This window comes from Oncorhynchus mykiss, chromosome 26 (assembly GCF_057628025.1).
Source record: "Oncorhynchus mykiss isolate SJ-2025 chromosome 26, ASM5762802v1, whole genome shotgun sequence".
Lineage (NCBI taxonomy): Eukaryota > Metazoa > Chordata > Actinopteri > Salmoniformes > Salmonidae > Oncorhynchus > Oncorhynchus mykiss.
This window is the reverse complement of record NC_143047.1, coordinates 43929596-43945000: the sequence shown is the minus strand read 5'-3', so window position 1 is coordinate 43945000 and position 15405 is coordinate 43929596. Positions and strand designations below refer to the sequence as shown.

General features: G+C 46.2%; 1 protein-coding gene across 2 annotated transcripts in view; it reads right to left on the bottom strand.

Moving 5' to 3' along the window:
- Window positions 1-15405, bottom strand: part of LOC118964977 (multiple epidermal growth factor-like domains protein 11) — a 388319-nt gene that overhangs the window by 142168 nt on the left and 230746 nt on the right. For both annotated transcript variants that reach the window (XM_090223210.1, XM_090223211.1), the window contains exons 7-8: window positions 4720-4966; window positions 876-996 (exon numbers count right to left, since the gene is read on the bottom strand). In XM_090223210.1, the coding sequence (XP_090079336.1) occupies window positions 876-996; window positions 4720-4966 (368 nt within the window). The remainder of the gene's footprint in view (window positions 1-875; window positions 997-4719; window positions 4967-15405) is intronic.

The following is a 15405-nucleotide window of genomic DNA, read 5'->3' as shown; positions in this document are numbered from 1 at the left end:
CTGTGGTACATGTTGTGGTTTCTGGCAACACTACCACAGTAGACTGGTAGTCTGTGGTACATGTTGTGGTTTCTGGCAACACTACCACAGTAGACTGGTAGTCTGTGGTACATGTTGTGGTTTCTGGCAACACTACCACAGTAGACTGGTAGTCTGTGGTACATGTTGTGGTTTCTGGCAACACTACCACAGTAGACTGGTAGTCTGCGGTACATGTTGTGGTTTCTGAGAACACTATCACAGTAGACTGTTAGTCTGTGGTACATGTTGTGGTTTCTGGCAACACTACCACAGTAGACTGGTAGTCTGTGGTACATGTGGTGGTTTCTGAGACCACTACCACAGTAGACTGGTAGTCTGCGGTACATGTTGTGGTTTCTGGGAACACTACCACAGTAGACTGGTAGTCTGCGGTACATGTTGTGGTTTCTGGGAACACTACCACAGTAGACTGGTAGTCTGCGGTACATGTTGTGGTTTCTGGGAACACTACCACAGTAGACTGTTAGTCTGTGGTACATGTTGTGGTTTCTGAGAACACTACCACAGTAGACTTTTAGTCCGTGGTACATGTTGTGGTTTCTGAGAACACTACCACAGTAGACCGTTAGTCTGTGGTACATGTTGTGGTTTCTGGGAACACTACCACAGTAGACTGGTAGTCTGTGGTACATGTTGTGGTTTCTGAGAACACTACCACAGTAGACTGTTAGTCCGTGGTACATGTTGTGGTTTCTGAGAACACTACCACAGTAGTCTGGTAGTCTGTGGTACATGTTGTGGTTTCTGAGAACACTGTGGGCTGTGAATAAAGCTGTAGAAAGGAGAGTATGTAATGGTGTAATGATGTGTGGTGTCTGGTGTCTGGGTCGTACCATCCATCCAGCGGGGCAGGAGCACTCCCCCGTGACGTGATGGCACGTTCCACCGTTCTGACACGGGCAACGCAGCTCACACTGGGCGCCATGACTACCAGAGGGACACCGCTCACCACAGCTGAAGGGGACACAGAAAGAGACCAGTGGAGACATCATGAGACCCACCTGAACTGTGTAATGTACTGAAGCACCCACATGTAGCCTGGTATCTGATCTGAACTGTGTAATGTACTGAAGCACCTACATATAGCCTGGTATCTGATCTGAACTGTGTAATGTAATGTACTGAAGTACCCACATATAGCCTGGTATCTGATCTGAACTGTGTAATGTACTGAAGCACCCACATGTAGCCTGGTATCTGATCTGAACTGTGTTATGTACTGAAGCACCCACATGTAGCCTGGTATATGGTCTGAACTGTGTAATGTACTGAAGCACCCACATATAGCCTGGTATATGGTCTGAACTGTGTAATGTACTGAAGTACACACATATAGCCTGGTATCTGATCTGAACTGTGTAATGTACTGAAGCACCCACATATAGCCTGGTATCTGATCTGAACTGTGTAATGTACTGAAGCACCCACATATAGCCTGGTATCTGGTCTGAACTGTGTAATGTACTGAAGCACCCACATATAGCCTGGTATCTGATCTGAACTGTGTAATGTACTGAAGCACCCACATATAGCCTGGTATCTGATCTGAACTGTGTAATGTACTGAAGCACCTACATATAGCCTGGTATCTGATCTGAACTGTGTAATGTACTGAAGCACCCACATATAGCCTGGTATCTGATCTGAACTGTGTAATGTACTGAAGCACCCACATATAGCCTGGTATCTGATCTGAACTGTGTAATGTACTGAAGCACCTACATATAGCCTGGTATCTGATCTGAACTGTGTAATGTACTGAAGCACCAACATATAGCCTGGTATCTGATCTGAACTGTGTAATGTACTGAAGCACCCACATGTAGCCTGGTATCTGATCTGAACTGTGTAATGTACTGAAGCACCTACATATAGCCTGGTATCTGATCTGAACTGTGTAATGTAATGTACTGAAGCACCCACATATAGCCTGGTATCTGGTCTGAACTGTGTAATGTACTGAAGCACCCACATATAGCCTGGTATCTGATCTGAACTGTGTAATGTACTGAAGCACCTACATATAGCCTGGTATCTGATCTGTATGTGTCTTACCCAACTCCACTGTCTACCACTGTTATATACATGTATAGTTGTTACATATACACTATTGTCACGTTTACTCCCCCTCCGGCCTCTAGGTCTTCAGGCTGCTGATTATCCCACACACCTGTCACCATCGTCTCGCGCACCTGCGCCTCATGACACTCACCTGGACTCCATCACCTCCTTGATTACCTTCCCTATATCTGTCAGTCCCCTTGGTTCTTTCCTCAGGTGTTATTGACTCTGTTTTCATGTCGGTGCGTTGTATGTGTTTCCTGTTCGTTGTTTCTTATATTAATTAAAACACTCACTTCCTGAACTTGATTCTCGACTCTAAGCGCAATCGTTACATGTACAGTTGTTATATATGTATGTATATACAGTACCAGTCTGTTTGGACACATCTACTCATTCAAGGTTTTTTTCTTTATTTTTACTATTTTCTACATTGTAGAATGATAGTGAAGACATCAAAACTTTGAAAGAACACATATGGAATCATGTAGTAACAGAAAAAAGTGTTAAACAAATCTAATTATATTCGAGATTCTTCAAAGTAGCCACCCTTTGCCTTGATGACAGCTTTGCAACAATCTTTGTATTCTCTCAACCAGCTCCATGAGGTAGTAACCTGGAATGCATTTCAATTAACAGGTGTGCCTTGTTAAAAGTTCATTTGTGGAATTTCTTTCCTTCTTAATGTGTTTGAGCCAATCAGTTGTGTTGTGACAAGGTAGGGGTGGTATACAGAAGGTAGCCCTATTTGGTAAAAGACCAAGTCCATATTATGGCAAGAACAGCTCAAATAAGCAAAGAGAAATTACAGTCCATCATTACTTTAAGACATGAAAGTCAGTCAATGTGGAACATTTCTTTAACTTTGAGTTTCTTCAAATGCAGTCGCAAAAACCATCAAGCGCTATGATCAAACTCTCACAAGGACCGACACAGGAAAGGAAGACCCAGAGTTACCTCTGCTGCAGAGGATCAGTTCATTTGAGTTAACTGCACCTCAGATTGCAGCCCAAATAAATGCTTCACAGAGTTCAAGTAACAGACACATCTCAACATCAACTGTTCAAAGGAGACTGTGTGAATCAGGCCTTCATAGTCGAAGTGCTGCAAAGAAACCACTACTAAAGGACACCAATCAGAAGAAGAGACTTGCTTGGGCCAAGAAACACAAGCAATGAACATTAGACTGGTGGAAATCTGTCCTTTGGTCTGATGAGTCCAAATTTGAGATTTTTGGTTCCAACCGCTGTGCCTTTGTGACGCAGAGTACTGTAGGTAAACAGATGATCTCTGCATGTGTGGTTCCCACCGTGAAGCATGGAGGAGGAGGTGTGATGGTGTGGTGTGGGTGCTTTTTTGTTGACACTGTCTGTGATTTATTTAGAATTCAAGGCACACTTAAACAGCATGGCTACCACAGTATTCTGCAGCGATACGCCATCCCATCTGGTTTGAGCTTAGTGGGGCTATCATTTGTTTTTCAACAGGACAATGACCCAAAACATACATCCAGGCTGTGTAAGGGCTATTTGGCCAATGGGAGTGATGGAGTGCTGCATCAGATTACCTGGCCTCCACAATCACCCGACCTCAACCCGACTGAGATGGTTTGGGATGAGTTGGACCACAGAGTGAAGGAAAAACAGCCAACAAGTGCTCAGCATATGTGGGAACGCCTTCAAGACTGTTGGAAAAGCATTCCTCATGAAGCTGGTTGAGAGAATAGCCAAGAGTGTGCAAAGCTGTCATCAAGGCAAAGGGCGGCTACTTTGAAGAATTTAAAATATAAAAATATATTTTCATTTGTTTTACGCTTTTTTGGTTACTATACAATTCCATATGTGTTATTTCATAGTTTTGATGTCTTCACTATTATTCTACAATGTAGAAAATAGTCAAAATTAAGAAAAGCCCTTGAATGAGTAGGTGTATCCAAACAGACTGGTACTGTATATATTGTTGTCACTTTGACTACCAATGTTAAACAGCATATACACTTTCAGATTCATTGTTCAACCAGGACCAGAGGAGAACAGTAGATAAGATAACCAGTTAACAGTGAGGGAAAAGTGCAGACACTCACAATGCCCCGGTAAACAGATGAGTCATCCCATCAACTTGAATCGATCTCCTATCTATTACCTGGAGCCCCTGATAACAAACCCCTACACAACAACCAGGAAACAGTAGGTGTCATGATGGTCATAGACTGATGAGGTAGGTGACTGAAGACACTCACATAGCCCCGGTAAACAGATGAGACATCCCATCTACTTAAATCGATTTCCTATCTATTAATGCCCCGGTAAACAGATGAGTCATCCCATCAACTTAAATCAATCTCCTATCTATTACCTGGAGCCCCTGATAACAAACCCCTACACAACAACCAGGAAACAGTAGGTGTCATGATGGTCATAGACTGATGAGGTAGGTGACTGAAGACACTCACATAGCCCCGGTAAACAGATGAGACATCCCATCTACTTAAATCGATCTCCTATCTATTACCTGGAGCCCCTGATAACAAAGCCCTACACAACAACCAGGAAACAGTAGGTGTCATGAGGGTCATAGGGTCATAGACTGATGAGGTAGGTGACTGAAGACACTCACATAGCCCCGGTGTATCCCGGTGCACAGAGGCACTCTCCGGTCTCGTGATGGCAGGTGGCACCGTTGAGACACTGGCACTCTAGCTGGCATCCCTTCCCATAGAGCCCCGCCTCGCACAGCTCCTCACAGCGCCAGCCCTGGTACCCGTCCGTACACACACACGCCCCCGTGATGGGGTTACACTGGGCCCGGTTCTGACACTGGCACCGGTTAGTGCAGTGGGGGCCCCAGAAGTCAGCCTGACAACCTGGAGAGAGAGAGAGAGAGAGAGAGAGAGAGAGAGAGAGAGAGAGAGAGGTACACAAACATTAAACATGATAACCTGGAGAGAGAGAGAGAGAGAGAGAGGTACACAAACATTAAACATGACAACCTGGAGAGAGAGAGAGAGAGAGAGAGAGAGAGGGGAACACAACACATTAAACATGATAACCTGGAGAGAGAGAGTAGAGACAGACAGAGAGAGGGGAACACACATCATTAAACATGACAACCTGGAGAGAGAGGTACACAAAACATTAAACATGACAACCTGGAGAGAGAGAGTAGAGACAGACAGAGAGAGGGGAACACACATCATTAAACATGACAACCTGGAGAGAGAGAGTAGAGACAGACAGAGAGAGAGGTACACAAAACATTAAACATGACAACCTGGAGAGAGAGGTACACAAACATTAAACATGACAACCTGGAGAGAGAGTAGAGACAGACAGAGAGAGGGGGGAACACAACACATTAAACATGACAACCTGGAGAGAGAGAGATAGAGACAGACAGAGAGAGAGGTACACAAAACATTAAACATGACAACCTGGAGAGAGAGAGAGTAGAGACAGACAGAGAGAGGGGGGAACACACATCATTAAACATGACAACCTGGAGAGAGAGAGATAGAGACAGACAGAGAGAGAGGTACACAAAACATTAAACATGACAACCTGGAGAGAGAGAGTAGAGACAGACAGAGAGAGGGGGGAACACACATCATTAAACATGACAACCTGGAGAGAGAGAGTAGAGACAGACAGAGAGAGGGGGGAACACACATCATTAAACATGACAACCTGGAGAGAGAGAGTAGAGACAGACAGAGAGAGGGGGAAACACACATCATTAAACATGACAACCTGGAGAGAGAGAGTAGAGACAGACAGAGAGAGGGGGGAACACACATCATTAAACATGACAACCTGGAGAGAGAGAGTAGAGACAGACAGAGAGAGAGGGGAACACAAAACATTAAACATGACAACCTGGAGAGAGAGAGGTACACAAAACATTAAACATGACAACCTGGAGAGAGAGAGTAGAGACAGACAGAGAGAGAGGGGAACACAACACATTAAACATGACAACCTGGAGAGAGAGAGATAGAGACAGACAGAGAGAGGGGAACACAAAACATTAAACATGACAACCTGGAGAGAGAGAGATAGAGACAGACAGAGAGAGGGGAACACAAAACATTAAACATGACAACCTGGAGAGAGAGAGTAGAGACAGACAGAGAGAGGGGGGAACACACATCATTAAACATGACAACCTGGAGAGAGAGAGTAGAGACAGACAGAGAGAGAGGGGAACACAAAACATTAAACATGACAACCTGGAGAGAGAGAGGTACACAAAACATTAAACATGACAACCTGGAGAGAGAGAGTAGAGACAGACAGAGAGAGGGGGGAAACACACATCATTAAACATGACAACCTGGAGAGAGAGAGTAGAGACAGACAGAGAGAGAGAGCTACACAAAACATTAAGCATGACAACCTGGAGAGAGAGGTACACAAAACATTAAACATGAAAACCTGGAGAGAGAGAGTAGAGACAGACAGAGAGAGAGAGCTACACAAAACATTAAACATGACAACCTGGAGAGAGAGGTACACAAAACATTAAACATGAAAACCTGGAGAGAGAGTAGAGACAGACAGAGAGAGAGGGGAACACAACACATTAAACATGACAACCTGGAGAGAGAGGTACACAAAACATTAAACATGACAACCTGGAGAGAGAGAGATAGAGACAGACAGAGAGAGGGGGGAACACAAATCATTAAACACGACAACCTGGAGAGAGAGAGTAGAGACAGACAGAGAGAGGGGGGAACACACATCATTAAACATGACAACCTGGAGAGAGAGAGTAGAGACAGACAGAGAGAGAGGGAAACACACATCATTAAACATGACAACCTGGAGAGAGAGAGTAGAGACAGACAGAGAGAGGGGGGAACACACATCATTAAACATGACAACCTGGAGAGAGAGAGTAGAGACAGACAGAGAGAGGGGGGAACACACATCATTAAACATGACAACCTGGAGAGAGAGAGAGTAGAGACAGACAGAGAGAGGGGGAACACACATAATTAAACATGACAACCTGGAGAGAGAGAGTAGAGACAGACAGAGAGAGGGGGGAACACACATCATTAAACATGACAACCTGGAGAGAGAGAGTAGAGACAGACAGAGAGAGGGGGGAACACACATCATTAAACATGACAACCTGGAGAGAGAGAGTAGAGACAGACAGAGAGAGGGGGGAACACACATCATTAAACATGACAACCTGGAGAGAGAGAGTAGAGACAGACAGAGAGAGGGGGGAACACAAAACATTAAACATGACAACCTGGAGAGAGAGAGATAGAGACAGACAGACAGAGAGGGGAACACAAAACATTAAACATGACAACCTGGAGAGAGAGAGATAGAGACAGACAGACAGAGAGGGGAACACAAATCATTAAACATGACAACCTGGAGAGAGAGAGTAGAGACAGACAGAGAGAGAGGGGAACACAAAACATTAAACATGACAACCTGGAGAGAGAGAGATAGAGACAGACAGACAGAGAGGGGAACACAAAACATTAAACATGACAACCTGGAGAGAGAGAGTAGAGACAGACAGAGAGGGGGGAACACAAAACATTAAACATGACAACCTGGAGAGAGAGAGATAGAGACAGACAGACAGAGAGGGGAACACAAAACATTAAACATGACAACCTGGAGAGAGAGAGATAGAGACAGACAGACAGAGAGGGGAACACAAATCATTAAACATGACAACCTGGAGAGAGAGAGTAGAGACAGACAGAGAGGGGGGAACACAAAACATTAAACATGACAACCTGGAGAGAGAGAGATAGAGACAGACAGACAGAGAGGGGAACACAAAACATTAAACATGACAACCTGGAGAGAGAGAGATAGAGACAGACAGACAGAGAGGGGAACACAAAACATTAAACATGACAACCTGGAGAGAGAGGTACACAAAACATTAAACATGACAACCTGGAGAGAGAGAGATAGAGACAGACAGAGAGAGGGGGGAACACAAATCATTAAACACGACAACCTGGAGAGAGAGAGTAGAGACAGACAGAGAGAGGGGGGAACACACATCATTAAACATGACAACCTGGAGAGAGAGAGTAGAGACAGACAGAGAGAGAGGGAAACACACATCATTAAACATGACAACCTGGAGAGAGAGAGTAGAGACAGACAGAGAGAGGGGGGAACACACATCATTAAACATGACAACCTGGAGAGAGAGAGTAGAGACAGACAGAGAGAGGGGGGAACACACATCATTAAACATGACAACCTGGAGAGAGAGAGAGTAGAGACAGACAGAGAGAGGGGGAACACACATAATTAAACATGACAACCTGGAGAGAGAGAGTAGAGACAGACAGAGAGAGGGGGGAACACACATCATTAAACATGACAACCTGGAGAGAGAGAGTAGAGACAGACAGAGAGAGGGGGGAACACACATCATTAAACATGACAACCTGGAGAGAGAGAGTAGAGACAGACAGAGAGAGGGGGGAACACACATCATTAAACATGACAACCTGGAGAGAGAGAGTAGAGACAGACAGAGAGAGGGGGGAACACAAAACATTAAACATGACAACCTGGAGAGAGAGAGATAGAGACAGACAGACAGAGAGGGGAACACAAAACATTAAACATGACAACCTGGAGAGAGAGAGATAGAGACAGACAGACAGAGAGGGGAACACAAATCATTAAACATGACAACCTGGAGAGAGAGAGTAGAGACAGACAGAGAGAGAGGGGAACACAAAACATTAAACATGACAACCTGGAGAGAGAGAGATAGAGACAGACAGACAGAGAGGGGAACACAAAACATTAAACATGACAACCTGGAGAGAGAGAGTAGAGACAGACAGAGAGGGGGGAACACAAAACATTAAACATGACAACCTGGAGAGAGAGAGATAGAGACAGACAGACAGAGAGGGGAACACAAAACATTAAACATGACAACCTGGAGAGAGAGAGATAGAGACAGACAGACAGAGAGGGGAACACAAATCATTAAACATGACAACCTGGAGAGAGAGAGTAGAGACAGACAGAGAGGGGGGAACACAAAACATTAAACATGACAACCTGGAGAGAGAGAGATAGAGACAGACAGACAGAGAGGGGAACACAAAACATTAAACATGACAACCTGGAGAGAGAGAGATAGAGACAGACAGACAGAGAGGGGAACACAAAACATTAAACATGACAACCTGGAGAGTGAGGTACACAAATCATTAAACATGACATCTCTCCATCCATGCTGACTGGCCCGCTAAGCTTCTCTGTGATGTTTCTATGTTTCTAGATAGACTATTTTACTCTAATACTGAGACAGCACCCCGAAACAAACAGAGAGAACACACACACACACTTCTGCTATGTTAAAGGCCGTGTTTAGTCAAATAGTCTGAATTTGGATTTTTCCTTCAAATTCCATCATACAGTAGCCTATTTGGACCAAGTCAGATTCAATTAGCATCAGCTGAGTTTTGGCCAGAGAAACTATATCCACAAACATCAGGGAAATTGACTTTAAAGACAAGTGTAGTGTGATGTCATCACATTGGGGCCTGGTTTCTTCCTCAGTCGTTCTTAATCGATGCTGGAAGCAGCAGCGTTCAGTACAAACACAACCTGACTGTAGCGATCCCAAACGCAGACCTACATTTGAGTCCTGCTGGCAAAGAAACCAACTGAGGAAACGGATACCTGCTTCCCAAATTGCACCCTACTTCCTTTATAGTGCACTACTACCCATAGGGCTCTGGTCAAAAGTAGTGCACTACTACCCATAGGGCTCTGGTCTAAAGTAGTGCACTACTACCCATAGGGCTCTGGTCAAAAGTAGTGCACTACTACCCATAGGGCTCTGGTCAAAAGTAGTGCACTACTACCCATAGGGCTCTGGTCTAAAGTAGTGCACTACTACCCATAGGGCTCTGGTCTAAAGTAGTGCACTACTCCCCACAGGGCTCTGGTCAAAAGTAGTGCACTACTACCCATAGGGCTCTGGTCTAAAGTAGTGCACTACTACCCATAGGGCTCTGGTCTAAAGTAGTGCACTACTACCCATAGGGCTCTGGTCTAAAGTAGTGCACTACTACCCATAGGGCTCTGGTCTAAAGTAGTGCACTACTACCCATAGGGCTCTGGTCTAAAGTAGTGCACTACTACCCATAGGGCTCTGGTCTAAAGTAGTGCACTATAAAGGGAAAAGGGTGCCATTGGGGATGAGACTCAACTGAAGATCAGAGGAGACCCTGGAAGCGGTTGTTGAACCAGACAGAGACAGTCTGAGAGACTTGTAAAGTTGTACAACTTTATTTCCCAGCAAGCGAGTGTCAAGGGGGAGTCTACTGTTCCTGTTAAATGTTTCATTGATATTGAGCAGAGTGTGGGACAGAGCAGTGACGAGACAGGACCATCAATTACCTTGTCTCTCTCTCTCTGTCTCTCTTTCTCTCTCTCTGTCTCTCTGTCTCTCTCTCTCTGTCTCTCTTTCTCTCTCTCTCTCTCTCTCTCTCTCTGTCTTTCTCTCCTTGTCTCTCACACACACACACACACACACATTGCGTCATGCTCTGCCAGTGACTGCCCATGCCTCTCTCTCTCTCTCTCTCGCTCTCTGTCTCTCTCTCTCTGTCTGTCTCTCTCTCTCTGTCTCTCTCTCTCTCTCTCTCTCTCTCTCTGTCTCTCTCTGTCTCCCTCTATCTCTCTCTCGCTCTCTGTCTCTCTGTCTCTTTCTCTCTGTCTCTTTGTCTCTCTCTCTCTCTGTCTCTCTCTCTGTCTCTGTCTCTCTCTCTTTCTATTTCTCATCTCTTACCTCCCACCTCTGTAAAAGTTTTTATCATCACACCGCTTCTATTATTCACCAGAGGAGAAGTAGAGAGAATCAGCAGACTAATTACAGAGACCAGGACAGGCAGCAGACTAATTACAGAGACCAGGACAGGCAGCAGACTAATTACAGAGGCCAGGACAGGCAGCAGACTTATTACAGGGACCAGGACAGGCAGCAGACTAATTACAGAGACCAGGACAGACAGCAGACTAATTACAGGGGCCAGGACAGGCAGCAGACTAATTACAGGGACCAGGACAGGCAGAAGATTAATTACAGAGACCAGGACAGGCAGCAGACTAATTACAGAGGCCAGGACAGGCAGCAGACTAAATATGGAGACCAGGACAGGCAGCAGACTAATTACAGAGGCCAGGACAGGCAGCAGACTAATTACAGGGACCAGGACAGGCAGCAGGCTAATTACAGGGACCAGGACAAGCAGCAGACTAATTACAGGGACCAGGACAGGCAGAAGATTAATTACAGAGACCAAGACAGGCATCAGACTAATTACAGAGACCAGGACAGGCAGCAGACTAATTACAGGGACCAGGACAGGCAGCAGACTAATTACAGAGACCAGGACAGGCAGCAGACTAATTACAGAGACCAGGACAGACTAATTACAGAGACCAGGACAAGCAGCAGACTAATTACAGAGACCAGGACAGGCAGCAGACTAATTACAGAGGCCAGGACAGGCAGCAGACTAATTACAGAGACCAGGACAGACTAATTACAGAGACCAGGACAGGCAGCAGACTAATTAGAGAGACCAGGACAGACTAATTACAGAGACCAGGACAGGCAGCAGACTAATTACAGAGACCAGGACAGGCAGCAGACTAATTACAGAGGCAAGGACAGGCAGCAGACTAATTACAGAGACCAGGACAGGCAGCAGACTAATTACAGAGACCAGGACAGGCAGCAGACTAATTACAGAGACCAGGACAGACTAATTACAGAGACCAGGACAGGCAGCAGACTAATTACAGAGACCAGGACAGACTAATTACAGAGACCAGGACAGGCAGCAGACTAATTACAGAGACCAGGACAGGCAGCAGACTAATTACAGAGGCAAGGACAGGCAGCAGACTAATTACAGAGACCAGGACAGGCAGCAGACTAATTACAGAGACCAGGACAGGCAGCAGACTAATTACAGAGACCAGGACAGGCAGCAGACTAATTACAGAGACCGGGACAGACTAATTACAGAGACCAGGACAGGCAGCAGACTAATTACAGAGACCAGGACAGGCAGCAGACTAATTACAGAGGCAAGGACAGGCAGCAGACTAATTACAGAGACCAGGACAGGCAGCAGACTAATTACAGAGGCAAGGACAGGCAGCAGACTAATTACAGAGACCAGGACAGGCAGCAGACTAATTACAGAGACCAGGACAGGCAGCAGACTAATTACAGAGACCAGGACAGGCAGCAGACTAATTACAGAGGCAAGGACAGGCAGCAGACTAATTACAGAGACCAGGACAGGCAGCAGACTAATTACAGAGACCAGGACAGGCAGCAGACTAATTACAGACACCAGGACAGACTAATTACAGAGACCAGGACAGGCAGCAGACTAATTACAGATACCAGGACAGGCAGCAGACTAATTACAGAGACCAGGACAGGCAGCAGACTAATTACAGAGACCAGGACAGACTAATTACAGAGACCAGGACAGGCAGCAGACTAATTACAGAGACCAGGACAGACTAATTACAGAGACCAGGACAGGCAGCAGACTAATTACAGAGACCAGGACAGGCAGCAGACTAATTACAGAGGCAAGGACAGGCAGCAGACTAATTACAGAGACCAGGACAGGCAGCAGACTAATTCCAGAGACCAGGACAGGCAGCAGACTAATTACAGAGACCAGGACAGGCAGCAGACTAATTACAGAGACCGGGACAGGCAGCAGACTAATTACAGAGACCAGGACAGACTAATTACAGAGACCAGGACAGGCAGCAGACTAATTACAGAGACCAGGACAGACTAATTACATAGACCAGGACAGGCAGCAGACTAATTACAGAGACCAGGACAGGCAGCAGACTAATTACAGAGGCAAGGACAGGCAGCAGACTAATTACAGAGACCAGGACAGGCAGCAGACTAATTACAGAGACCAGGACAGGCAGCAGAATAATTACAGAGACCAGGACAGACTAATTACAGAGACCAGGACAGGCAGCAGACTAATTACAGAGACCAGGACAGACTAATTACAGAGACCAGGATAGGCAGCAGACTAATTACAGAGACCAGGACAGGCAGCAGACTAATTACAGAGACCAGGACAGGCAGCAGACTAATTACAGAGACCAGGACAGGCAGCAGACTAATTACAGAGACCAGGACAGACTAATTACAGAGACCAGGACAGGCAGCAGACTAATTACAGATACCAGGACAGGCAGCAGACTAATTACAGAGGCAAGGACAGGCAGCAGACTAATTACAGAGACCAGGACAGGCAGCAGACTAATTACAGAGACCAGGAAAGGCAGCAGACTAATTACAGAGACCAGGATAGACTAATTACAGAGACCAGGACAGGCAGCAGACTAATTACAGATACCAGGACAGGCAGCATACTAATTACAGAGACCAGGACAGGCAGCAGACTAATTACAGAGACCAGGACAGGCAGCAGACTAATTACAGAGGCAAGGACAGGCAGCAGACTAATTACAGAGACCAGGACAGGCAGCAGACTAATTACAGAGAACAGGACAGGCAGCAGACTAATTACAGAGACCAGGACAGGCAGCAGACTAATTACAGAGACCGGGACAGGCAGCAGACTAATTACAGAGACCAGGACAGACTAATTACAGAGACCAGGACAGGCAGCAGACTAATTACAGAGACCAGGACAGACTAATTACAGAGACCAGGACAGGCAGCAGACTAATTACAGAGACCAGGACAGGCAGCAGACTAATTACAGAGACCAGGACAGACTAATTACAGAGACCAGGACAGGCAGCAGACTAATTACAGAGACCAGGACAGGCAGCAGACTAATTACAGAGACCAGGACAGACTAATTACAGAGACCAGGACAGGCAGCAGACTAATTACAGAGACCAGGACAGGCAGCAGACTAATTACAGAGGCCAGGACAGGCAGCAGACTAATTACAGAGACCAGGACAGACTAATTACAGAGACCAGGACAGGCAGCAGACTAATTTAATTACAGAGACCAGGACAGACTAATTACAGAGACCAGGACAGGCAGCAGACTAATTACAGAGACCAGGACAGGCACCAGACTAATTACAGAGGCAAGGACAGGCAGCAGACTAATTACAGAGACCAGGACAGGCAGCAGACTAATTACAGAGACCAGGACAGGCAGCAGACTAATTACAGAGACCAGGACAGGCAGCAGACTAACTACAGAGGCCAGGACAGGCAGCAGACTAATTACAGAGGCCAGGACAGGCAGCAGACTAATTACAGAGACCAGGACAGGCAGCAGACTAATTACAGAGACCAGGACAGACTAATTACAGAAGCCAGGACAAGCAGCAGACTAATTACAGAAGCCAGGACAGGCAGCAGACTAATTACAGAGACCAGGACAGGCAGCAGACTAATTACAGAGACCAGGACAGGCAGCAGACTAATTACAGAGACCAGGACAGACAGCAGACTAATTACAGAGACCAGGACAGGCAGCAGACTAATTACAGAGACCAGGACAGGCAGCAGACTAATTACAGAGGCCAGGACAGGCAGCATACTAATTACAGAGACCAGGACAGGCAGCAGACTAATTACAGACACCAGGACAGACAGCAGACTAATTACAGAGACCAGGACAGGCAGCAGACTAATTACAGAGACCAGGACAGGCAGCAGACTAATTACAGACACCAGGACAGACAGCAGACTAATTACAGAGACCAGGACAGGCAGCAGACTAATTACAGAGACCAGGACAGGCAGCAGACTAATTACAGAGACCAGGACAGGCAGCAGACTAATTACAGGGACCAGGACAGGCAGCAGACTAATTACAGAGACCAGGACAGACAGCAGACTAATTACAGAGACCAGGACAGGCAGCAGACTAATTACAGAGACCAGGACAGGCAGCAGACTAATTACAGGGACCAGGACAGGCAGCAGACTAATTACAGGGACCAGGACAGGCAGCAGACTAATTACAGGGACCAGGACAGGCAGCAGACTAATTACAGAGACCAGGACAGGCAGCAGACTAATTACAGGGACCAGGACAGGCAGCAGACTAATTACAGAGACCAGGACAGGCAGCAGACTAATTACAGGGACCAGGACAGGCAGCAGACTAATTACAGAGACCAGGACGGTACTTGAAAGGGGTGTGGTTGAAATAGAGACCGGGGGAGGGGGCGAGCCTGCTACAGCTGTATTAGATGGGACTTGAAAGGGGTGTGGTTGAAATAGAGAC